Below are 25,806 nucleotides of genomic sequence, written 5' to 3'. Positions count from 1 at the left end.
TTCCTCGTGCTGATACTGGCATTCATCTGATTAAATAGCAAAACTTTTCAGGGAGGTAGTGCTGGTGCTCTTTATTGATTTTGGTAGGGTTCATGCTCTGGGTTTTAGCTCACCAGAATGGTCAGAGTCAGCAAAAGGGAAGAAGGAAGTAGGCGGTTAATGAAGTGCTGAGATGGTGATGGAGGTAGGGGATGAAAAGGACAATTTTTAGATTTGCCTAGCCGTGTTGCAGAGAACAAATACTTAGTTGGCTGAAAGCAGTTATTTAAGGCAAATGTAGAGGTTGGAATTGCTGATATACTACTTGTCCCCATGCATGTTTTCTGGGAGGCAAAAGTAAGAAACTAGCATATTTAATTTGGTTGTTATTTCACAGAATGCTCCTAGGAGCAAAGAACTTCATCAGCATAGGTATTCTCTGCTTTAAAGTGCATCTTTGTATCTTCCCAGCATTGCTATAGTGTTCCAAAATACAGTAATAAAAACAATGTAAATAGCATTTTGTAAACAGTTCTTTGCTTCTTGCTGATGCCATGTTTTTTTGCGTTGTAGGCAATCTTATGTGGAATCTTAGGATTAACAACATGGAAGAGGCCAATGCGGCTTTTGGTAAGTATGGATTAGACTTTGTAAGGAAATCATAAAAAAAGGAGCCTAATTTAATAGTTGTTGGTAAAAAAAATAATCACCCCTTTCTCCTTTCAAAAAAATAGTGTTGAATCTTTCTTTTCAAATTGCAAAATCATAATTATTTAAAGAGAAGTCAAAGACCGTGCAAGGCCATATTCATTCCTGCATGGATGAAGTCCCCTGTAAGGGCAAAAGTGGACCATGTCTGGAAGAATTGTTAATGTTATTTAAAGCACACATTTTATGTTTTTTTATGTATAAGAAAATGCTGGCTTAGAATAAGTAATTTAGTTCTCCAAGGTAGTGCAGCTTAAACTGAAATGAAGGAGATGGCTTTAAATCCTAGCTTAGTTGTAGTTTTTTAGTTTTTGACAATGGGTTTGAGAGCTAATTTAACATCTTACAGCAGGATCCTGTGCTAGTTTCATATACAGTTGACATTACATTGCTGTGAGAGTAGATTGCTATGCAGGGTGTGTAAGCTGTTTCCACATGTAAGTGAAATCTGAAGCTGTGTAGCTCTTAATGTCTCAGAGTTGGGATTTGAAAAGGAGCTGTGGAGTTCCTTTTGTTTGTGTGTGAGTTTAGGGAGTTTTTTCATTTGGTTGGTTGGTTTTGTTTTGTTTGCTTTTGTGTATTTGCTCAGAATTTTTTGCCTTACTGTCACTTCTGAAGACATTTTTTGGGCCAAGGCAGTTGTTTAATTTTTCTGCAGCACTGTCTTCGGATCCACATGGGTATCAGTGAGGAGTACCATGGATTAGATGTGTGAGCTGTGGATAGAATCATAGAATCATAGATTCACCAAGGTTAGAAGAGAGATTTGAGATCATCAAGTCCAACTGTCAACCCAGCACTGCCCCAAATCCCTAAACTACATCACCCAATGCCAGTTCCAGATGCTTCTTGAACACCTTCAGGGATGGTGACTCCACCACCTCCCTGGCACGTCCTATTCCAAAGCATGACCACTCTAACAGCAAAAAAGCTTTTTCTAGTATCTAATCTGGCTCTCCCTTGTCTCAGCCTGAGGCCATTTCCTCTTGTCCTCTCATTGCAGGCACTGTAGCAGATTCAGGCCCTGACTTACCTCAGCCCCTTACGTGGAGCTGCAAAAAGCAATGAGGTCCCCCCTGAGCCTCCTCTTCTTGAGACTAAACAACCCCAGCTCCCTCAGCTGTCCCTCATCAGAGATGTTCTCCAGTCCTTTCAGGAGCCTCGTTGCCCTTGGCTGGACAGGCCCCAGCCCCTCAGTGTCACTTTTAAAGTGAGGGGCCCAGAACTGAGCACAGCCTTGAGGTGAGGCCTCCCCAGTGCCCGGTGCCGGGGCTCGATCCCTGCCCTCGTCCCGCCGGCTGCGCTGTTCTGGGCACAGGCCAGGGTGGCACCGGCCTCCTTGGCCACTGGGCACACTCTGGCTCATGTTCAGCTAGCTGTCAACCAGCACCCCTAACATCCATTGTTATTTGTCAGTGTGCATTGGTTAACATGGGCAAATTTTTTAGGAGTTTTGTGGATATAGAGAGGAGCCCGCTGTTAGAGACTCCCAGTCTAGAAGGACCATATTTTCATCAAGATAAATGTACATGCTATCAGTCTCAAACTGCCTAAGGCTTGCACAGTACTCCTGTGTTAATACTGCCTGTGTTCTGTGCTGTTTCTATAGCATGTTGTTGCTCTTTCACTCTTTAACATTCTCCTTTCTATAAACCTTATTTTCCTTTCCTAGTTTTACTTAAATAGAGAACACAAATTATTCTTGATCCCCTCTTTTATTTCAAATGGTCTTTAGGATGGTCACATGCTGAAGGAGATTGCCCTGTAATATTATGCAGCAGGAAAGTTTTTGACATGAAATTGATTGATAAAAGCTCTGAGCAGCCTGCCATGATTTCACAGCTGACCCTACTTTTGAGCAGGAGATAATGCAGGAGTCTTTCTCAGCTCTCTTACAGCCACAATTATTCTGTGACTGTGTGATTCTATGTAACTGTTTGGGGTTTTTTTCTTATTTGTATGTGTATTCTATAGAGGTTTGATTTTTGATAGCCAGATTAGATCATCCTTGACACTGGGAAGCATTTCTGCTAAAAGAGCAGTGAAAGCCTGGAACAGGCTCCTAGAGATGTGTTTGATGCCCCAAGCTGTCAGTATTCAAGAGGCATTTTGGACAATGCACTTAATACTGTGCTTTGATGTTTGGTGAGCCCTGAAGTGGTCAGGCAGTTGAACTAGATGATTGTTGTAGGCCCCTTCCAACTGAAATATTCTATTCTATGTGGGAAAATAAAAATAAATAAACATTATACTCTTCTTGAGGGTAAGGAAATAATGCCTTAAATTAGCTACAGTCTTTCAAGGACAGATTGTTAGTTTCTGTGGGCATATTTATGCTGGCCTAAATACCTATTATGTCTACCCTCTACTAACTTGAATGTTTTCTCTAGGGAGTTAATGCACTATTAAACAAATTGTAAAAGCAAGCTTCCTAAATCTCTCAGCAATGAGATCATTACACAGTCATTGCTTAGAATTATGATGTTCATAAGCAAGACTAGAAAACTCATTCAGAACTAAAACATATCCATTTGTCAGTTGTGACTGTCCACCTCTTACAACTCCTTATGTAAAGCCTTAGCACTCCCAGTGGTGGTTTCTCACTATCTGTGTTCCGGTTTTTGTGAAGGGTCAGGCTGTTATCGCTGCCACTTCAATGCAAGGCCCTGATAAAGGAGAAAAGACCCAGACTGTAGGTTGTTTTTTCTGTGCTGGCAAGATTCTCATGCTGCTGATGCTTGAAGAAAGCACATGGCTGCAGTGCTGTGAGAAATGAGGCTGGGGATGGGCTGTGGTGTTTCAGCCACTTGTTTTTTTCCTTGGCGGGGAGAAAGGAAGGGAAGCATATTGGTTACAGATGTAGTAGACCTTCAGTAGCACCATCTGCGAAAAAACAGCCATGAAGAGGGATGGCTGTGATAAAACCTTTTAGTAAATAAAATAGAGAGCCATATTTGGATTTTGCCACCCACACTGTTTTACAGCTGTATTAACAATGTGAGATGATACTAGATAAATAATGTATCTCTGAGAGAGGGTACTGCAAGGCAAATTAAGAAATTTATTTTCAAGGACATTTTTGCAAGGAAGGCCTAGCCTTGAGCAGTACAGCTGCTGAGAAGTCTGGTTTCAGTCCTTCCTTGATTTTAGGTGTTTGAGGAATTTCCATTCTGGTTATCAATATCAAGTGTCAAACAGTTTTGGAAGTCAGCTTGTAATGCTTGTGCTTTGAAGCTGATTTTTCTTTGAGGTAATGCTGAGTTAACACTGGACTCAATGGTCTTGGAAATGTTAACGATCCTGTGTTTCTTCTTCTTTAGGACTGTCCAAATACATTAATGTGGAAAGGGAAACTCACCACCTACCCCTCCAAGTTACATGGGTATTGACTGTGAGCTGTTCTGGGCTCAATCTTCCTCAATGTCGCCTTCCTCCAGGCCTAGAATCCAGTTTCTTTCTCTCTGCTCCTAAGCTGCTTCCTTTCACACAGCTTCAAATCTTAGTTTTACCTGAAGGAACTTAAATTCTTTCAGAGAGTACATCAGTTCTCCATTGTTAGTTTGATTGTGTATGTTTTGAGTGCAGTTCATGTCTTTGACAGTTCATGCTAGCTGCTATATTGTCTGTCCTTACTTGTATGCCAGATTGGACTGATTTGAGTTTATGTTGCATTCCCAGGAGTTTCCAGGAGCTGTTCATGCTTTGCTGAATGCAGAAGCCCTTAGGTAGTGAAGCATCCTTTCTTTTCAGTCATGCACAAATTAGTTACAGCCCTGTAGAGTGCTTTTTAGGTGACTGTTTGTTTCTGGTTTTGGGGTTTTTTTCTCCAACTGAAACAAAGACTTCAAGTTCAGCATCTCTCTGATGTCTGTTGGGTGCTTTGAGTTCTGCTGCTAAAGAGGAGACTTAGCTGTGATTGAATGAAAGGGAAAGGAGTGCCCGCATCCAACAAGACACTAGCCTGTTGTGCTGTGCAGTTTAACTGCTGCAGCTGCAAGTACTGGGGAGCAGATTGGTGCCTGCAAAATGCATGGGATCAAGAATGCAGGCTGGTTGGATGTGACTGGCTTTCAGCTACATCAAGTACTGCATGCTTAATGTTGTTTGCTAGCATGGCAGCTTTTGTGTTCATACATGCTGTTGTTTTCATGTAAGGCTTTGAGGGTTCGACAGAAAAAAAAAAAAACTTGACAGATTTTCATTAATTTAACTAAAATTTAATGTATAGATCAAGATATTTCATTCAGGTAGCGTTCTTAAATTTTAGCTCTGGTAGTAACAGTGAACTGTGAACAGAAGCTCCCTAGCTTCCCTGACCCTGAAAACCAGTCTCTCCCTAGGCATGTGCTTTATAACAAGCAGTCATTTGACTTGTGAGAACTACTGTAGTAGTATCTTTTTTCCCTGTATTTTAGAAGTAAAATAGTTCTGTATTAACCTCTTTGCTCACACTCACTCTAGACTCCAGCATTAAGTCAATAAGTAGTAATTATGCAAAGGTTTTAAAGTCAGTATAAGATTTTCATAATCTAACTCTTTTAGGAGTCAGATTATGAAAAGCTATTAGAAGCTTATAGCCATTTATATGCTGCAAAAGCTTTTCTCTCATACATTGGGTGTTTTAGTGCTGCATTTAAAATATGTGACTCTTTTTATTAAATGAATTAGTTTGTCTTTTCATGTGGGGCTTTCCTTTGTTCAAAGTTGTATTGTGGGTTTCCATACAGTACAATGAATAGCTCTCACAACTGACAGAAATCTAATAAGGTCCTATGAGTTTTAATTATTGCTATTGCTGCTGTGCATGTGGGCAATTAATAAACGGATGTACTCTTTTCTACAGGATGTTTATAAAGAGTATACGTTGTTGTATAAAGAGTATAAGAGTTGTTGAAGCAACTATTTTTTCTTTCATTTAAGTGCCTGCTTGGGCATCAGTCCTGCACGTGCCTGTTTAAGTGGAAGCAGTTCCTCTCTGGCATTAGATACTTGCTTCAGTGGCAGGAGCAGCAGGACAAAAAGGAGCTTCCCCATGCAGAATGAAAGATAGTGTCAGAGCTTTACTATGCAAATTTATTCTTCCTTGGAGACCTCAAAATGCATGATGATGGACTTTTTTACCTGAAAGATAATACATGCAAGACTTCAGTGAATATGAATAGCATACACTTCACTTTCATGTAGTTTAATTCATATGAAGGTTCCTCACAGCTTTCTGCAGTTGTTCACAGTCCATGTATATCTAATGCTCTGAAGATGAAGCTGTGAGCCAAACTGAGGCCATAGTTTGAGTAGTTTCCATTTTTATAACTGCAGTTAACACCAGTTACATCTATTTTAGTTTTTGAAATACCATGTTTGCCTTTTTCTATTTTTTTCTAAATTGAGAAGAACTTCTCTGGGTAGGATCTTCTGTTGCTGGGATAAAGTGTAACCCCTGTTTTTACTCATAGGTGAGCAGTTATTTAAATTTGCATCTGCAGGAGAGTGTAAGTAACTAAATAAGCTGACAGACTACACGTTAGATGGGACAGTGAGTGACTGAATAAGGGCGCACAGAGGGTTGTGATCAGTGGTTAAAGCCGAGCCAGCCAAGGACCAGGGGTTAGCCTGAGGAGTAGAAAATGAGGGGCCAGTACCACTGAAGTGAGTGCTCTGCACAGTGGATCTGAGTGCACTGTCAGCACAGGTGATGCCAAACTGGAAGGAATGGCTGATACACTAAATATTGGCATTTGGAATGACCTGGACAGGCTGATGATTGCATTGAAAGGAATCTCTTGAAGTTCAGCAATGTGGAAAACAAAGTCCTGCCTACACAGGGAAATTACCTTATCACATAGGAGGGAACAGCATGGTGGAAAGCAGCTCTGCAAAGAAAAACCTGGGGATCCTAGTGGACAGCAAGCTGCCCATGAGACAGCAAAATGGTCTTGTGGCAGAGAAGACTACTGGTGTCCTGGGCTGGATTAGGCAGAGACTTGCCAGCAGGTCAAGGGATGTGATCCTTCAAACACCTGGAGAGGTATGAAAGCTGTGGCTGTTCAGCCTGGAGAAGAGGAGGCTCAGTGGAAATCTCCATTAGTAGCTGATGGGAAGGAACAAAGAACAGTGAGCTGAAGCTTTCTGAGTAGTGCTCGCTGCCAGGACAAGAGGCTGTGAGCAGAACTGAGAAAATAGGAAACTCCATCTGAACATGGAAGACAACTTTTTACTGTTGTGGTGGTTAAAAACTGGTGTAGGTTACATGTAGAGATAGTCAAAACTAACTGGGCATTATATTCAACAGCTTGGTGTAGGTCACAGAATCATAGCATGTTCTCGGATGGAAGGGATCGTATGCTTCCAGGTCCCTTGTTGTGACACCTGCTTGAACAGGACATTAGATTTAAATGGTCTCAAGAGGTCCCTTCCAATCTCAGTTATTGTGTAAAAATGTTGACCAGTGATAGAGCGGAAAGAAAAAAGATTTTTTCTCTTGAGAGTCAAGTACAACGTCTCGTCAACTGTCAAGATGTGTGGTAGAGAATTTTGTGGTTATGGCTCAGATCACGGTAGTATTTTAGATTGAATCTAGAGGAATTATTCTTGTCTTCTGATCATTTGGCAGGATTTTCTGGATATTGGATTATTCAGTCAGAAATACACTATATCTATAATAAAAAACAGATCAAGATTATATTTGCCCATGATAGAATTTATTAGAACATAAATGCAGAATGTATCATCCTTGTTTCACATATTTATGATAATGCTTTTTCTCTTTGTTCTTTGATTTCTGGCATTCCTTTAGTAAAATATTAATGATTTTGTTTGTTTTTCAAAATTTTGAGTTGGAAGTCTTGATTTTAACTGTAACTTTTTATATAGCTATAGATGGAATTGTTTCCATTGCAGCTTCTGTACCACAGGCGACAACTTAAATGTGAGTTTGCTAGCTTGTTTTTTTTAATCTTTCTTTACTTTGGCCACGTAACTTCTTTTCTCCATTTGTCATCAGCTGAAAAAGGACAAACACACCTCTTGTTTTTCTTAATGTAATTCAATGAGAGTTGTGCTGTAAGTATACTTTATGTTGAAACAGCTTCTGTTTCACTTACAATACTGGCTATTTCCTAATTATTGGTGCCCTGTGTTGAACCCAGTTGAAAAGTTTGCTTTATATGAAATACCTGTGTGTACCAATTTTTTTTCTCAAGGTAGTTTTTTGTTAGAAGAGTAACTAAGTTAATTTAGGTAAAAGCATAAGGAATGGGTTTCATTCATTTACATGCTGAGCATGGTGTAATTTTAAAAACATTAGATTTTGTGTTTGTATGGAAAAAAAAGACACACAGTCCTTTCTAGAACGAAACCCCTCTTATCTGTGGTTTTGTGATTAGTAAAAAGCTAGGACAAAATGCTCTTCCTCTTAATAATTTAGAAATTATTTTGTTTGTAGTGTGTCTAACACAAAGTAGTCCCAGTTCTCTCCAGAGATTCACTAATAGCTACATCAGTTATTGGGGTTTTTGGGGTTAAAATGTACCTTACAGGATAATGTTATCATCAAACTAGTAATGACTAGTAATGTTGTAATTGAAAATTTAGCTTGCTTGGATAGTAATGCTCTTTGGCTCATGTCCATTCATTGGGGATTATTTCCCCGAACCTCAAAAAATGGGAACATAATTTGTGCAACAGCTGTTACCTCTATCTGCTTCAGATTTGAGGTACCTAACCATGGTACATCAGATGAATTTATTTGGAAGGCCATGGTGTTTGCATGTTTAGGAAGTCCTTGTTACTGGATCTTCTGTAAGTCTGGAGCAGGACTGAACTCATGTCCCTCATAGTGTCCTTCTCTTCCTCTGTATTTTGTGATGTCCTACTTTTTTAACTTGGACCATTTTGCTACAAAGAAACCTGAGTGAGCAGATTGTTATTAAGAAGGATGCTTTAGGACCTTAAGAATATGATACTTGCTTTGTGGGATTGAATGCTTAAAGAGGAATCTTACCTTTATTTGACTCTAAAGTAGTAGTCTTACCCAGCACTTTTTCTTGAAGTACAGGATATTTTTGCCTGTATGAATGGGGACCGGGATGGTTCTTTTGTACGTCCAAAATCCATATCCAAAGTCATGTAAGCATAGATTGTAAGGTGAAAGCAACACATCATTTTGTCCACTGTTTCTGCTTGTCCTTTTTTCATGTATTTATTGCTCTTGTCATTGCTCAATTTCTGGTGTTTTATGAATCTGGAACTATTATCTGATTTCCTAATATTCTGGTTTTAGTAGCCAGGAGGAAATAAAATCATGCAGCTCAAGTCTCTAAAGTGTTTCCATATTTATTGTACTGGAACAAACATTTTTCATATATTTGTGCTGCAGAATAATTCTGGAAGTGTGCGGAATGAATGTTGTCTTAAGATGTTTCTTCCTCTTCAGGTTTCTTTACTGTTCTGAATGTGTTGAGAGTTAAACTTGGTGGGAGAGTGTGACACACATTGGAAGCTGGGCAACTTGCAGATCATACTTTGCCCTCCAACAAATTTCTGGTACTATTATTACAGTAGTTTTCAATAGTTGCATAACTAGTCCAGAATAAGGAGAGAGAAGACAAAGAATTTTGGGAATAGGTTAAGACACCTTGGGGCACTGAAGTCATGGGCAGTTTTGAAAAAGCAGTGTCATTCCCAGCTTCAGCTTGTGAATGGGATTTGCTCTGTAATAGGTTCCTTGAATTGGGTTTCTGTGCCCACTGCAGTTAACTTTGTTTTGGTGTTCCAGGTTAACCTGTTTGTTCTGCTGTCTATGATCAGTTTTATGCTGAATGTGACTGGATTAATACTAGGATGTCAAGGCATTCAGTTTGTGTCTGGGCTCCCCAGGTGTGATTTGGTAAGCACACATACTGATTTACATGGATTTCTTCTCATTATGGATATTAACTTGCTGTGCTGAGATCACAAAATTTCCTGATGTAGAGTTGCAAGTAATTAAAGAACTAGCACAAGAGATTTATGTAGTAATGTAAAAAATATAAACCATTGCAAAAAGCCTGTGTGTGGGTAATGGTGAGCTACCAACAAAATGTTCAGTTCATTATAGTGTGTGGGTGGGATTATTCTTCCTGTTTTGCCTCACCTGGGAAGGACCATTCTGTGATATCTTACAGCAGAAGCTGTGAGAAAAAAAATAAGGTAGATTAAGTCATAGTAGCTTTTCAGAACACTTCCGCTTGAGGAAGATGCAGTCTGTACAAGGCAGGACAAAATGCAGAAGATTTTTCGCAAGTGGTTGTCATGAGAAATAGAAGAATCACTATTGATGAACTGGAAACTGTGGAATAATTGAAATTGAGGATACAGAGTCACTTCATTAATAAGTACAGAGTCACTTATTAATGAAGATGATTGTGTGTAAAAGCTTGAAGGACTTTGTGGGCTAATGGAACAGATCTTTGAATATATATTTTCATTCATTTATTCTTTCGGGAAAGCTGTTGTTGGTTCCTTGACATGCCAGTAGATGTATTGTGGTGAGAGTCCAAGATTATAAATTTATGGGAATATAGATTAATCCAGTATCACTGTACCAAAGCCATAATAAGAATTAATGATGGTATTCCAGGTGAAGTGGTCAAATATTGCAGGAATTTCTGAGTTGTCTGTAGTTGGAAATACAGGGTAGTGCAAAAAGACATTCCTGAAATCATCAATTATTTTGTAGAGTGGCTTCTGTAGGTGGAACAGTGTCAGCATTGTGACTCCGGAGTTTGAAAGCTAAAACCTCAATTATTTTTACATATGGAAGCATTGAATTTCTACTTTGAAAACTAAGATTATAAGATTAATTTGAAAGTGAAAGTTACAAAAACCTGTGGTGTACAAATATGGCTATTAATGATTTGAGTGCATTGAAATTAGAGTTGATGGTTTCAGTCCATCCATAGAAATGCAAGATATGTTCTTGAACCATAGAAAATGTGTGCAGTTCATATAGAGTGGTTTGCACAACAGTCAGAGAAATAATTTCTAGGCAGTTATGCATTGGAAAGAGCATAAGTAGTAAAATAGCTTAGCAATCAGTGCAGCTTTGATTACAATAAGTTGTATTTAAGTGTGTTAATACATTACCCACAATGCTTTCTCTCAAATAAGAAGTGTATAGTACAGCTTTATAATGCAGGAGTCATTGGCATACCAAACTGTTCAATTATATGATCCTGTATTTTCAGTCTGCTTTGTGGTCATGGGCTTAGTTTAAGACAATAGGTTCTATATTATGCAGGTAAAAATATTGCATAAAACAATTAAAAAGTAGAGTTTTGTTTTTTAAAGATGGATATGGATGAAAACAAGTCTTGTTTTTGCTGTGAAGAACGTCATCCTACTACCTGCACAGAAGCAAAGGCTGTACTGAAGCTATACCATGTGAAGTCATGCAGTGCTGCTCACCTTGTTCTCAAGGTACCCTGCACACCCATCAATGGGTGCAGTACACTGCTTTTATAATGTCCATGTGTATGCAGCAGTGCAGAGCTGAAGTGTTTACTCGGAAAAACTGTTATTTTTCTGGTCAGTCAGAAACTCTTCATGGTACTGTAACATGATGGGAGGGTTTCATGTGTGGGTTTTGACCAGTGCATTGCTGAGCCAATAAGCAGTTCTTGCCTGGTTTTTGTCTTTAGTTCCACCAAAACTGCTGTCAAATCCAGACAAGATAACAGGGGTAAATGAGATCTAAATTTTAGCTAATGATTTGATGCTTTTGTTAGTCTTTTGCACTTCTCAGCCTTTTGTGGCTTACAAACTGCTAAAATAAAACTCCCAACCAATACCATCTTCAAATATCAGAAGGCTTTGACATGTCTTTAATGTTGATCATCCTGAATCTGTATTTCCCACAGAGAAGATATGAGGAAGGTTATAATTCTTGTATGAGTAGATGGATAAATCTCATCTGAGCTGTATTAAACCCTTCTGGAGCTCTCTGTCAGGACAATAAATAGTGTAAAACAAGTTTTTGCAAATTACTCCAGTCTTGAAGATTGTGCTGAAGACTTCATCCCATACATTTTTTAGAAGTAATTGCCATGATCATCCCTGTGTTTTCTCTATTTATTTTAGTTTTGTATTATTATTTATTATTTTTACATTTACAAATACCATTATTTAATTTTTTAATTTCAATATTCTTCATGTTTTTCAGAAGGTTCTCGTAGCTCTTAGTGCCCTGAATGCTCTCACCGCCACAGTTTGCTTCGCCGCGGCTGCCCTGCATTACGTGCTGACACTGGCATCAAGAAGGTCCTGCACAGTAAGTGAGCACCAGGCATTGCCTGCCATTGAGAGTGGTACAAACAATATTAACAGATTACACTGTTCAATATTTATAGCCCAGAAGGGTTTTAACACAAGTTTTGTTTGAATAGGATGAATGTGAGATTGAAGGTGAAGATCGCAATTTGGATCCTGATGACTTTGTCCCCCCTGTCCCACCTCCCTCCTATTTTGCAACTTTTAATTCTTGTACTCCACAAAGTCACAGGTAAAACTGTACACTCCCTTTCTTGGAGTGTCTTTTGAAACACTGCCTAATCTTTTTTTTTTTATGATTGTTTCCTCTGTGAAAAAGGTTTGTGATTTTAGGGGGATTAAAAAAAAAGAAGAAGAAAAAACCTATTAGTTTGGAAACAGCATAAATACAGTGTGGATAAGGGGGTAAGATTTTGTGGTTTTGAGTTTAGTTTCTCTACAGACTATTTCTGGGTGAGAGAAATACTCCTGCCTGGCACAGCTGAAGTCTTACACGATGCTGTCAGGTGCAGTGAGGACAGCAGTGGGAAGCCAGACACAACCATTTGGCAAGCCAGAGACCCTGAATGGTGTTCCCCCTATGACCTGAGTCATTTTCCTTCTCCCTCTTGAGTTCTTAGGGCTGACTGAAGGGCGTGTTTTGACTGCACTTCTTGGAAAAGTAATCCCTTACCTTGCAGGTTATTTGCTCTTAAAAGTAACTTGCAGGTTGGCTTTACTAGTTTATGACTCAGGTGGGGCTGTTGGAATCCTGGATGCTGAGAATTTTAAACTTTCTGTGCTTACAGGCACAGACCCACAAGAGAACACTGCGTTTGACCTGAGGCTGTGAAGGCTTCCAAAATTCATTGATAGTGCTGAGATAATGGGTGTGTAGTTGGTTAGAAGTGTGTAATATCACAGGGTAGAAAACTTAAGAGTTTGGGATTTTAGAATATAGAAATAAATATGAAGTGAGATGGAGGTTTTAGGGTGGAGACAGGTTGTTATTCTTTACCTTCTTCTTCCTTCTTCTTCATGGGTCTGTAATTGTGATGTTTTGTAATTGGGCAGAAAAGTCCACGTTGTGGACCTTTGGGATCAGTCTTTGGGATCAGTCATTAGGTTAAAAGGGAAAATAATCTAGGTGTCATTAATTGGATAGTTTAGTCTTAAAAGACCTTGTATCAAGAGATTGTTAGCCATTTTGTGCCTTCTAATGAAAAGCTGCCAAACTCATGGTTGTGAGACTGTTGAGTTTATTATTTTACTGATAAATAATAAACACCTGAGTCAGAACATGAACTACTATCTCAAGTGCCTTCAGGGCTGCATTGTTTTGTTCTGAACATACAATATTTATACATAAAGTATTACGGTGTTCAAGCAGACTGTATGACTCTTGTTCAAAATTCCTCCTTTTTGCAGTGAGCAGGAGTGTTTAGTTTATTTCACTGTTTCGTCAGAAATAGTACGCATGACTTTCAAGACTATATGTTCCTGGCAGAACTAATTACAGATTTTGGGATTGCCTAGAAAATTATAACATGGCACAACAGTAGGATTTAGAATGAACAGGTTGTCTGAAACACCAGAGGCTGGATTTGAATTCAAAAGACTACTGAAATCCTCTATTTACGTCTTGGTTCAAGCAGCTTATGACAACAGAGTGGAATGTATAATGATCTCTTTGTAAGAATAATTATTTATGCTTTAAAATGGACCAGTTGTTCTTTGTCTAGCATGTCATTATGGATGGTTATCTCTTTCCCAGCAGCAGGATTTTTTTTATTTTTTTTTTTTTGGGCACCTGAGGGTCTGCTGAACAGTATTTAAGGCTTCTGTGGTCTAAAATTGAGTAGCTACCTTGCCTGTGTCTGTGTTAAAACTGGTTGATAGTAATGCTGAAGTAATGATAGTAATTACAGGCTGATAATAATGCTGATGATGACATCCTTCTGAAGTCAGGCTACTTGTTTTAGGGTGTTCTGGGTAGTTACACAGGAGTGCAGAAGTTAAAGCAGCAGACTGGCTTTATTTCTGTTTTTGGAAGATGAGTAATTATGACTCAGCCCAGGCCGAATCCTACAGGAGTGGCTGAGATGGGATGTGGCCATTTATTTCTCAGTCAGCCTTCTCTCACTTCTTCCTCCCAGATTGTACCCTGAGCTCCTTTTAGGTCCTGTGCCCTGGCTTTCTGTGCTGAGCTCCCTGGTCCCTGCATCCCAAACCTTTGTGTGCAAGGGAGGTGTGACAGGAACCACATCCAGGGAGGTGAGCACAAATCTGCAAGCTCCGAGACAGATACATCCCCTGAAAAGGGAAATACAGTCATCAAAATTTGTGCCAAAGACATGTTTGGAATGGGCAGGCCTTCTCTGCCACTCTTTAAATTGAAACATCAATTTCAATATTGAGTCCAAATATCAAACACTGTTTGTTTGCTCACCTGTTCATGGGAAACTTTTGCATTTGTTGTATTTATTAGCAAAAAAAACCCTAGCCCTTCAAGTGTCTGGTCAATTCCTACCTCTTGTTATTTCATACATTAAAAAATAGCAATTACATTATTTTTCAGGGTTGGCACAAAACAAACAGTGAGAGCTGAGTTTACAGATGAAAAATGAAATGTGAAGTTTAGCAGGAGTTGGCCTTTGATCCTTGTGGGTCCCTTCCAGCTCAGGACATTCTGTGGTTCTATGAAAGCGTCACGAGACGTGTAAAATAAGGGAAGTGATAATGCATGTTGGGCAGCAAGGCCTAGAAATCTACCTCAGTTCAGTTTAAAGTATTGTTTGTGTACTTCCTGGAAATTGCAATTAAGGGACTCCAGGGAGTGCTTTTCCAGTTGCATATTATGTAATAAGTTTTACCATAATTGTTGGACATAGCATTAATTTTCAAGGTATGACTGAGCTGGGTAGGCCAGATCAGGCGTGTTTAAAAACAAAACTAAGATTCGAAATGTATATAACTTTGTGGCTTACATTGAATGAAAATTCAGCATCAACATACTAGGAAAATGTGAGGAAGTAATGTTGATGGAGGATCTGTCTCCAGAATTATTCTGAAGCCTTTTGGAATAGATTAAGTAGATTGTAGTTAAAAACTATTTTAACATATTTTGTTTTCCCCAGTTTAAAGACTAAAAAAGACAGTGGCCAGCTGTAATAATATCTGCTTTCCTTTCCTCAGATTTCTCTGTGCATTACCTCCATTGCCTTCACAGAAGCCTTTCATAAGCGGGCTTCCAGCTTCTCATTTTGGAAGTTTTATGCTTTTCCTGTCTGTGCAAGTGGTCTTCCATAGGCATTTCTGTCATTCTGCCCTTTCCTCTGAGCTTGCAAGAAAAAAATTTTCACAATCATCTTTGTTCCCTCCAGCCAGTGTCCAGAGACGCCCTAAATTCTGTGAGGAAGTTCTTGCTTTGTAGAGAGTAGCATCCACTAGTGATGGTGAATGAAACCTGACCAAAATTCAGAGAACAAAATACGGGTTTCTGTGTGTTTCTTGAGGTTCCTCAGCGCCAAATCAGCAAATAAATTAAAAAAAATAAAAAAAAGACAGAGAAGAGCTGGGGTGTTTTGGGTCACAGACTTCTCTGAGGATAGTGTTGGGAAGGTTTTCATGCCGGCTCTGCTGTTGACCTCCACATTGTTACAGCGTTCCTGGGGCAATGTAAATGTATGCTTATCAAAATTAAGGTTTCTCTAGGCACTATTCTATTTTCTTCCTTCTCAGAGCTGCCTCCTAAGAGAAAGATGTTGCAGTAGAAGGTCTTTGGGATTCCTGGTGTGATAAAGTTTTCAGAGAGCTCTTTGGAAACTGAGGAGTAAGGTTAGCCATGAGGTGCATTTGCCTCATACAAGCCTTTGGAATTGGTCAACCATAATATTGTTGCCTTTCACAAAAACAGCCTTTAGTTTGGATTTGGCTTTTTCTGTGCAGCTGTGTCTGAGCATAAAGCACCAGGTCAGAAGTATATTAAATTTAGGTTACAAATAAGAACTCAGTGGTTCACAAAACTCAGATACAGGCTCTCTGTCACATTTTGATTGACAAACTGTACTTTAATTTTTTGTCACAAAACCGAATCTATGAAGTAAAACTGGAATGGGTTCCTAGGCCCAAAGATGTTTGAACTCTGGGGAACACACTGGAGAGGCACGTCCTGAGGAGCTAAACTGAGAATTACTCCTGCCATCTTCTGAGACAAGGTCTTGCAGATCTTGGCGAGTCCAGTATCTGTGACGTGCATCCCAAAATCTCATCTGGCACAGAAAGCCAGTGGGGTTTGGTAACAGGTGATTTTTTCTGCAGCTGGAAAGCCATACTAACAGATTTGATCCGTGTTATTTATTGTAGCACACCTGTCTCTGATGTGATTCCACTGCACTATATTTATGTAACACGAATCAGAGGGGTTGAAGTGTACTGCCCTCTGGACCCACCTCCACCCTACGAAACTGTGTGCAGCTTAAAAAGCTCTGAGCAGGTATGAGCCACAGGAGTTTAATGTCTGATTTGGTTTTTCCACTCTAAGGGAGAGGTTGCACTCAAGCATGGTATATGTACATCAGGAGGATACATTTGATTATGAATGTAAATTTCACCAAAGATTTTAATTAGTCACTTATCTGTGGAACTGTAAAGTTTTCTCCAGTTGGGAAACAACCCAGGCATAGGGAGAAGGAGGAGAAAGCAATGTGGAGCACACCTGTTGCTGGTTATTTAAAAAGAGCGCCTTGCTTTAGTTTGCTTACTCCTCCCATGAGGGACTAGGTCAAGGTTTTTGCATCACTGGCCATCCTTTTTCACTGGTGTTTTCAAAAGACAGGCACTTTTCATCAGAAAATACTGGGTAGGATAAAATTCACTGTGCACTGGCCTTGATTTTGCCATGGGATTGAAGTCATATCACACAGTCTCTCTGTAGTTAAGAACAGGTATTCCATTTCTAAGGTGGATGCTGCAGTTCTTAGAAATGTCAGAGAAAGGTGGTGACTTGTGATTTTTCAACTTTTGTATTCTGTTTCAGGGAGGTGCACTTCAAATAAATGGTGTGGAAGAGGTTGATTCAGGGGAAGTAAGTGACAGGCAGTCCTCTCAAGGTAAAAAGTAATTTTAATGTTTGTTCTAGAATGTTCCCTCCAACACATACAACTCAATGCAGCAGCAGCAGCATTAGTTCTTTGACAGACAGCCATCATACTCCAAACCAGAAATACAGAATCATGATTGTTTTGGGGTGGGAGCAAGGATTAATATTTAAAATGTTTAAAAGCACAGCAAGTTGTTTTCATGCAAGATACAGAAAGAAGGATATGTTTCCTTTTTAGTAACCTAAAAGTTATTTTTTGACACTATATCCATGTTTTAAGAAATTATGTCCACCTCCGGTGCTTCTCTTTGTTGAGTGTATGTGATGGGGCCTGTTAACATTTTGTTGCTGGTAAAAATAGGATAAGGATTAAGTATTGCAGTACTGTGTGGAGCTAAACTGGGAATTACTCCATTATCCAGCCTGAACTGGAAGAATTACTAAATAATTTCTGCATCCTGGTACGGGAGATAGCTAACCTTCTGTAAGAGACAACATCAGGTTTGCTCTGCACTGTTTTAGAAAACCATGCCTATGGCTCAAAGATTTTTTTAGCCTAATGTTTGTTGCAATGTAGGCTTGTGGCTGAACAGTATTAACTTCCAGCTTTTCCAGTACAGCCCATGAAATATGTTCCAGTTTTCATTAGGACTTGGCCATTGTGGCAAGATTGTCTCATTTGCGATATCCACACAACAGAGTAAAGACTGGGGCAGGGGGCAAGCCCCAAATCTTTTATTTGATTGCGGCCTGTCTTCTGTCAACCTATTTACTAAACTGTAAAAAAAGCTTGGGTTTGAACTGCATCAGTTGGAATTGTTCCAGTTATGTGGAGTCAGGGGAAAAAAAGAGTCTGTGTAAAGTCATACTTTAGCCAAATATCAGCTCTGTCAAAATCCCCTTAAACTCTGACCGTCTGCCTGAAACCTCTGAAAACAAGCACTTGGGTGCTTATGGTGTCTTGCCAGCTGTGATAATCAGAATGAAGCCTTTTGCTACAGCTCCTCTGGATTTCTTGCTCAAGGCTTTCTTACTGGTAAAACTCCTGTTGCTTTCTCTGAGCTCCTGTGCACAAACAAAAAGAGGTTATCAAATACAAGGATACACGTTAAAAAGTTATGGGGACTGGAAACTGGAAAAAATAGCATAGAAAATGCACTTGCAGGGAAGGACAGTCAGGAAAGTATTTTGTCTTGTTTTGTCTTGTTTTGTTTTGTTTTGAAAAAAGGCTCTGATATCACATTGTTTGAGGCATTTGTGTTTAAAAATTTCCTTTGGAAGAATCAGACCTACCTGAGCACACATGGCAAAGGGTACCCTCCTCTCTATGATCCTAACTGGTTTGTCCAGTATTTTTTAAATAAAAATATCTGTAAATAAACATTTAATTAACAGCCTGCCTGTTAAATTCTGATAAAAACAGAAAGTAAGCCTCTTAAGAAAGAAAATTAACCCTGCTGCTTCTTCTAGATGCCAGGGCTTCCTAGAGTTTAGGAAAAAAGAAATACTCGGAGCTGTATCTCTTCCTTTATTTAAATTCGGAGAGGTGTACTACATCTGACTGGAATGGAGTTAATTTCCTTCATAGGAGCCTATGGTGCTGGTTTGGATTTGTGACCTGGGGGGAGTGTTCCAGCGTTGTCACTGTTCAGGGACTGGCTGGGATCAGTCAGTGGTGAGTGACTGCTTTTGCATCACTTGTTTTCCCTTGAATTTCTTGGGTTATTACCCTCCCACCTCACTCCAGCTGTCCTTATCTCAGCTCATGAGTTCTGCCACTTCTGTCCTTCAGTTCTTCTCCCCATATCACTGGGCAAGAGGGAGTGTGACTGCAAGGGACTGAGTGCCTGCTGGGGTTAAAACACTGCAGGAGGGAAATACAAGGGGGGGCTCGTGTTGGAATTGTGGCAGAGGAAGTCTGTGGGCGGTCTCAGCTGATGCAGTGTAGCAGTCCATAAATAAAACTTGATCTTTCAGTTTATACTGGCAGGCTGCCATGCCAGAGCATTTGTGTATGATGCTGTGATTCCTTTGGCATCATCAGGGCTGATAACTGAGCATAGCTCCTAGTGGAAGTTAGAGCTGTGGACTACTCTGCCAGCAGAGTGAGGGGAATCCTGACTGCTGTCTGCAGGAGGAGCTCTAAAGATTCTCTGTGCCAGCTAAAACTGTTTTACTGACTTCATAATCACTCCTGTGAAGCAGAAAAGGATTTCCCCTGCTGACTGCAGTAGGCAGGCAATGCAGCATTTTGCTGGTGCTGTAGCTGCTCTGTATCATCACAAACTAGGTGTACGCATTTCCAGTTCACACCACCATAAGACAGTTATCTTTCTGAAACATTAATATTATTAAGGATTATCTTAAGATCACAAAATCTGTTGATTAATCTGCTTAAAATTTTTTAAAAATACCAAACAATCTCTCCAAAGTAACAGCAGCATTGTATCTCCAGGGCTTACTGCTAACACAGCTCCACTGGTGTTGAAAAGTTTAGATTGGTGATGGACTCTTTAATCCTGCATGACTCTTGGTCTGCCATATTTTGTTGCTGGGCCTCACCTTCTGATTTTCTAGGCTGGTACCTGTTTTATATAGGTTGTGTCACTCTTTCTTCTCTTTAGAGATTCTAATTTGCATTTGTGTAGACGATAAGGTGCTGTCCTCAACAAGTACAATCATCAAAACCTAAATTTTCTTGATGCTCCTGCCACTGCTGCATACCTGTTAAGAGTGACACTACAGGTTTTTGCTGTGTTCCGAATAAAAGCCTATTTACATTAATTTGGTTTTGTACTGGGTTTGCATGACCAAGTTTTGGTAGTGGCAAGGAAGCTGCTGGAAGGTTTGAAGCTTCTTCTATGCCTGGCAGAGCTCCAAAGATGGACCTGCTGCTAGAGAAGGCTGGACCAGTTAGAAATCATGGTAACACCTCTGTGACAGCATATTTAAGAAGGGAAAATAAGTTACTTTACAGATGTATTGGTGGTCAGAGAAGAGTGAAGTGAGAATATGTGAGATAAACAGTCCTGCAAATGCCAGGGCCAGTGGAGAAAAGGAGGAGCAGGAGGTGCTCCAAGTGCTGGAGCAGAGATTCCCCTGCAGCCCATAGTGCAGCCCATGGAGAGGCAGCTGTGCCCCTGCAGCCATGGAGGTTCACAGGGATGCAGAGATCCACCTGCAGGTCATGGAGAACCCCCACTGGAGCTGGTGTGTGCAAGAAGGCTGTGAACCCATGGGAGGCCTGTGCTGGAATGGGCTCCTGGCAGGGACCTGCACACCACTGGAGAAAGGAGCCCATGCTGGAGCAGGTTTCTGGGTAGGACTTGTGACCCTTTGGGGGACCCACGCTGGAACAGGACTGACCCCATGGAAGAGTGACCACACTGCAGCATTTTATGTAGAAGTGTTGCCTGTGGAATGGACTGAAGCTGGAGAAGTTCCTGGAGAACTGTCTCCAGTGGGAGGGACCCCATGCTGCAGCAGAGGAAGGACCCCTCTCCCTGAGCAGCAGCAGAAACCATGAACTGACCATAACCCACATTCCCTGTGCTGTTGCAGGGCAGAAGCCCAGGGGAGGGACGGGAAAGGTGGTTTTAAGATCTGTTTTACTTCTCATTATTCTGCTCATTTTTGAGTAAAATCAGCCAATATCCACGAGCTGAATCTGATAGTAATTGATAGTAATGATGATGATAGTAATTGATGAATGATCTCTCCCTGTCCTTATTTCAAGTCATGAGCCTTTTTCTCCCCTGTCCAGTTGCAGAGGGGTGTGGCTGTGATGGGTATGTGGCATCCAGTTAAGGGCAGCCAACTACAAATTTTTGAACTCCTGAATGATCAATAAAATTGTTTTTTTGTAATATGCCAGGTGCCACTAGATGGAGGTACAGAACCAAGCTTAGTGAGAAATGTACACAGCTGCATCCTGTCCTGTTCATTAAATTGCAGCACATAGTTTCACTCCTAGGAAAAAGAGTGGGAAGGATATAGCATATCACAAGAATGCAGGAAAGTATAAGTAAAGATTTTAATTTCTTTTTAAGGGCTGATCACTGATTTACAAGATCCCTAATTGCAAAAGGTGACCAATCTCTCTGTGTGATGTCGTATCTTGGTACAACTGCCTGTAAGCAGGAGGATTTGGGGCTCTGTGATACTTAGTTTTTTTGCCAATAAAGCTGGAGTTCCCTTCTCTCTGATCAGGTAGTTTAAGGTGATTTTTGTACTAGGGTGTACTAGACTGTAGTCTATTGGTACTCCAGTTGCATAAGGCTGAACAGGTTTTTGCAAACATTTTAACAATGTTTAGACCAATGTTACTGTTCAGTAAGTGTGGGTCTGTGCACGCATACATGCTCCTCTACACCTCTGTGACCTCTGTCATTACAGATTTGCAGATTTCCCTATTACAGATGGGGGGAAAAAATCAGTTTCTAATAATGGCTTCTACAGATTAGCTTTATTTTGACTACTGCTTTTCTGTTTCCAATTATTCAGCTGAAGAAATTCAGGAGCCTTCCAGCAGAGTGAGCCTTTCCCCTTCAAATGCAGGCTGTGTGCCTGCAGGAAGGAACAGAAGAGCCTTCGATCCCTTGTGGAAATGTTCTAAAAGTGACCCTGGGCTCCTGCACTGCCAGCTGCCTCGAGGTGACTCTGTTTTCTCTGCCAGTGATTGTGTAATGGTTCTTTGAAAGAACTTTTCAGCAGTTCGGTACATCGAACCTCGTACCTGCAGAAATCAGCTGCTGTTTCCCAACAGAGCACCTACATAACAGTACTCTGTGCTTTGCCAAACCTTCTCCACCTAACTCCTTATTTTGCCACTCTTCAGGTTTTCATATCTAGGAGCAGGGTCTGTAGCAAGGTCTAGGTATGAGGGAGGGGTAGTGGAAAATGAGGAGAGAGAAAACAGGATTCCTCGGTGCACTGACATCTAAAGTCTTACGAGTGCAGTTGTCAGTGTAAGCAATAAACCATAACTGGCTTGGGGATTTGCCTATACATTTGCTCCCCTTTTATCAAGCCTCATATTGTCAAAAAAAAACCCCTCAGAAACTCAACACAACCCATGGTGGAGAGTTGATGAAATTGCTTTGGTGTCAGTGATCTCATTCTGCTGCTGTGGGAAAACTGCTAATGTGACTACACAGTCTGTGATACTGCTGACAACCTTGAAAAACGCACCTGTCAGGTGTCTTGCAGTTTTTACGAGAGGATATTGGAATCTCAACAGGAGCTGCTGATACATACCAGCACTCAAAATGTAAGGGCCAATGGGGCATGTTAGTAACAGCCATTTATTTTGGATATTGGGAGCATGCCTGCCTGGATTACACTTGCTGTTTTTGTGGAATGTTTTCATGGCTCTGCTGTATCATGTGCTTTTTCTTGTCCTCCTATCAACTTCCACCACGGCAGCCCAGAGAATCTGCTGCTGAAGCAGTAGTTACATGACACAGAACCTATTCATAGCTGTGAAAGCGGAGTGCTTCCACTGTACAGAGACCCCATGTCAGGAGCATTTGGAAGCTTTAGGCTTGGTGTTCCTGAAGTTAGGTCTGAGTTAGTCACCAGTGCTACAGAATAGGAACTCACTGCAACAGAGGAATTTGCTTCGAGGTAGTGCTTTTCTTGCTGGGAAGTTTTGTGTCTCCTAATATTTTTTGGTCTGAAGCTGACATTAAAGAGCTTCTTGAATAAACTGTAGGTGTGGTTTTGGGGTTTTTTTGGTTTTTTATTCCTTTTAATGGGGTCAAAATTTGGTAACTTGTTTATACCAAAGGCAGTGAATTTTTCACCAAAGGCAGCAAAATTGATTCTGTATTGCCCTTTGTTTAGTCCTTGCAAGGTAATTTTGAATGTTTTGGTGTGGGTTAAATTGTTTTGGTTTTTCTCATTGAATTTCTACTTTGTAGTATTACTAGCTTCCAGCTTGGCAGGTAGTGATTTTCAGGTACAATTTGTCCTCCTGACTGCTAATAACTAAAAGTTATAAAGAGTTTAGGAGACATCATAAAATCATTATACCTTTATGTTTACATTAACACTCAACAGGCATTTCAGGTCTCTTCAGATGCCAAACAAGAGAAAGGAACCAAATGTACACAAAATGACAAAGAGCTTTTCAAAGGCGAAGAGTCCCTCCAGACGCTGACATGCAATATGCACTCAGTCATAGCTATGTATGACTGTTTTACAGGCATTTTGTGTAAATCTGATAGAGTGAGCCTTCCAAGCCACCCTGACCATGCCAGACTGTCAAGCTGTACAAGGTTAAAAAGGTTAAACCATGTACTGCATCCTCATTGAATAAAGAGAGGAATCTCTGGGAATACTGTGAACTATGCGGATTGTTTACTTGTTTTTTGTCTTCAGGGACAGTGGTCAGCTGTGAAACTGCAACACTCAATGATGTAAATCCACTGAACGCTGTCACCTTGCGGAAGAGCTCAGGAGCCAGAGCTTTGAGGGGAAGACCCCAGTCTCTGATAGACTATAACTCTTACATGGACACTAAACGGCGTGTGGCGTGGATCCTTGAGCAGTCCTGCAGCATGAGCCCAGACATACGTGACTTGGTGGAAAATATCAAGTCTGTTTTAAAATCAGATGAGAAACATATGGCAGAAGCTGTGACCAGTGCCACGTTCCTTGAGCAGGTAGTTTTATTACTTGTACTGCTCAGATGTTGCCCCTGGTTCGGAAGTATAAGTTTCCATTTGCCAGTCTGTGTGTCAGAGTTCTTGAACCAAACTGGCTTCCTTCAGCACTTCAGTTCCATGTAGGGAGTGTGTGAGAGGCTGTGACATTTTCTGCTCTATCACCTAGAAGCCAGAGTATGTGTGTATTTAAAAAATGAGTCAGTCTTCTATTGAGGAATCATGAACTGTAAATAACATAACAGCATTTTATACAGAGTGTGGCAGAAGAGAGGGAGAAGATGTTCTAAATAAGCATTTGCTATTGCAACCAGAAGGAATGGAGGATCACAAGGAAATTTTTATGTCAACCCACTAGAATTAACTTTTTTGTGATTGGCTTTTAGGATAAAAATAAGACCTAGTACTAAAGAAAGAAAAGCAGAAAATAGAAAATTTGTGCTTACATTAATGGAGTGAATATCCAGAAGTTTCAGACACTGCAGACTTCATCAAAACAATTGTTTTGGTAACTTACATTCCATTTGGGTAGATTCATGCACAGCACAAATGATTTGCTATGACAGCTGGTTTTGGTTTGTGTTCTCATGCAAAACGCATCAGTGTCATTTAGGCTCTGCAGATAAAGTGGGATTTCCCACTGCAGCCTTCAGGCAGCAAAAGCCTTGGCAAATATGACAGAAACAAGAGGGAAGAAGGCTCCTTAGAATTTAATTTATCACACAGGCCTGAAGGTTATTACAGTTCAGTGGCTTCTGCAAGGAGGCGACATTTAGGTTCCTTCTATAACAATACGAGACATGCCATAGGTTGGAGTGAGAGAATTCCTGTGCACCTTTAGTTTCCCCTCAACTAAACCAACCTAACAAAAACCTCACAAACAACAACAAAATTAAAAATCACCCCACTCCTTTTCCCTAGTAGGACTCCTTTTCCCATGCCTCCTTGGCAAATGCTAGGGGTTTTATAGCTTTTTAAATTATTCTTTAAACACAACAGACAACACTACAATTAGCTTCTTCCTAGTTGGGTAAAAAACTATTCTAATGGAACAAGAACCAGAAAACAAAACTGATTGAACTTCTCTCTTATTTTTAAAGGTGATGACAACACCTGCCCAGCAAGCCACATCATTGAGAGTCCATGTGTTGCCTTCTAGATTGTACCCTGGATTGCTGTACCTGGAGAGCTGTGGTGACCTGAGTACTTTCACCACAGAGGGAGAACAGCTAGCAGAGAGGAGAATCCAAAGAGCAGAACACGAACGGCCTCACAGTGTTATTGGTGTTGTCAGAGAAACTGTGCTTTGAACTGGCTTTTTAGTTATTCCTCAGCAGAACACTTCTGTCAGACATACACATACTGCAGAGGAAAATCATCTCTGGCAAATGGGTGGATGGGTTTGTCAATAATCACCTTCTTTTGTAATACTCTTATGCACAGACTCCAAAGGGGGAAGATCATTCTACAAAGAGCAATGAGGAGATTGAAAGCTGACCTTTACTGGGCTCTCAGCTGCAGCATATCTGTTTGTGATACATTGGTGCCCTGCATCTCTGTGAAGTTTGGCAGCATGTAGTTGTGGGGTATGCATCATCCTTGTGGAAGGAGCTGTCAAAAGCAGTATTGAAGAACTTCACAAGTTTTTGGCACTTTGGTTTAAATTAAAATCTCCTGTCATAAAATGGAGACATTCAGATATGAACTAAGTTAGTAGAAAATGCTGAACAGAATTCTAAAATTATTCTTTATAAAGAAAGGCCGTTGATGTGCAAACTGTAATAAAAATAAAATCTGTCTTGAAAAAGTGCTCTTTTCGCTCAGTGAACTTCTGTCTTAATGGCAGAACATTGTTTTTGTCCTAGTGATGGAACAACATCCAAATCCAAAAGCACAGGTGTTTTGCAACAGGTGATGATGGCTTGTTCCTGTCCTGGGAAGAAAGGCACTCTCTGGGTAGTTTCAATTAAAATGCTGTTTGTTACAGCAGGTGCTATGAACAAAGAAGCTAGTATAGCTAATTTCATTTTCCTTCGGGTGCTGGGAACCCCAGATTGTGCAGTATCAGGC

At 40.4% G+C, this 25,806-nt stretch overlaps 1 protein-coding gene across 1 annotated transcript; it reads left to right on the top strand.

The window, feature by feature from the left end:
- Positions 1–557: 557 nt before the first annotated feature.
- On the top strand, positions 558–25,514 carry ENTREP1 (endosomal transmembrane epsin interactor 1). The gene is made up of 10 exons (XM_058824081.1): positions 558–609; positions 9,461–9,571; positions 11,014–11,142; positions 11,885–11,992; positions 12,108–12,223; positions 16,336–16,465; positions 17,009–17,081; positions 21,575–21,724; positions 23,453–23,736; positions 24,837–25,514. The coding sequence occupies exons 1-10, from the start codon at positions 598–600 to the stop codon at positions 25,044–25,046; spliced, it is 1,323 nt and encodes a 440-aa protein (XP_058680064.1). The 5' UTR covers positions 558–597; the 3' UTR covers positions 25,047–25,514.
- The last annotated feature ends 292 nt before the right edge of the window (positions 25,515–25,806 follow it).

Source organism: Ammospiza caudacuta, chromosome Z (assembly GCF_027887145.1).
Source record: "Ammospiza caudacuta isolate bAmmCau1 chromosome Z, bAmmCau1.pri, whole genome shotgun sequence".
NCBI lineage: Eukaryota > Metazoa > Chordata > Aves > Passeriformes > Passerellidae > Ammospiza > Ammospiza caudacuta.
This window is presented reverse-complemented; position numbering and strand designations above follow the sequence as displayed.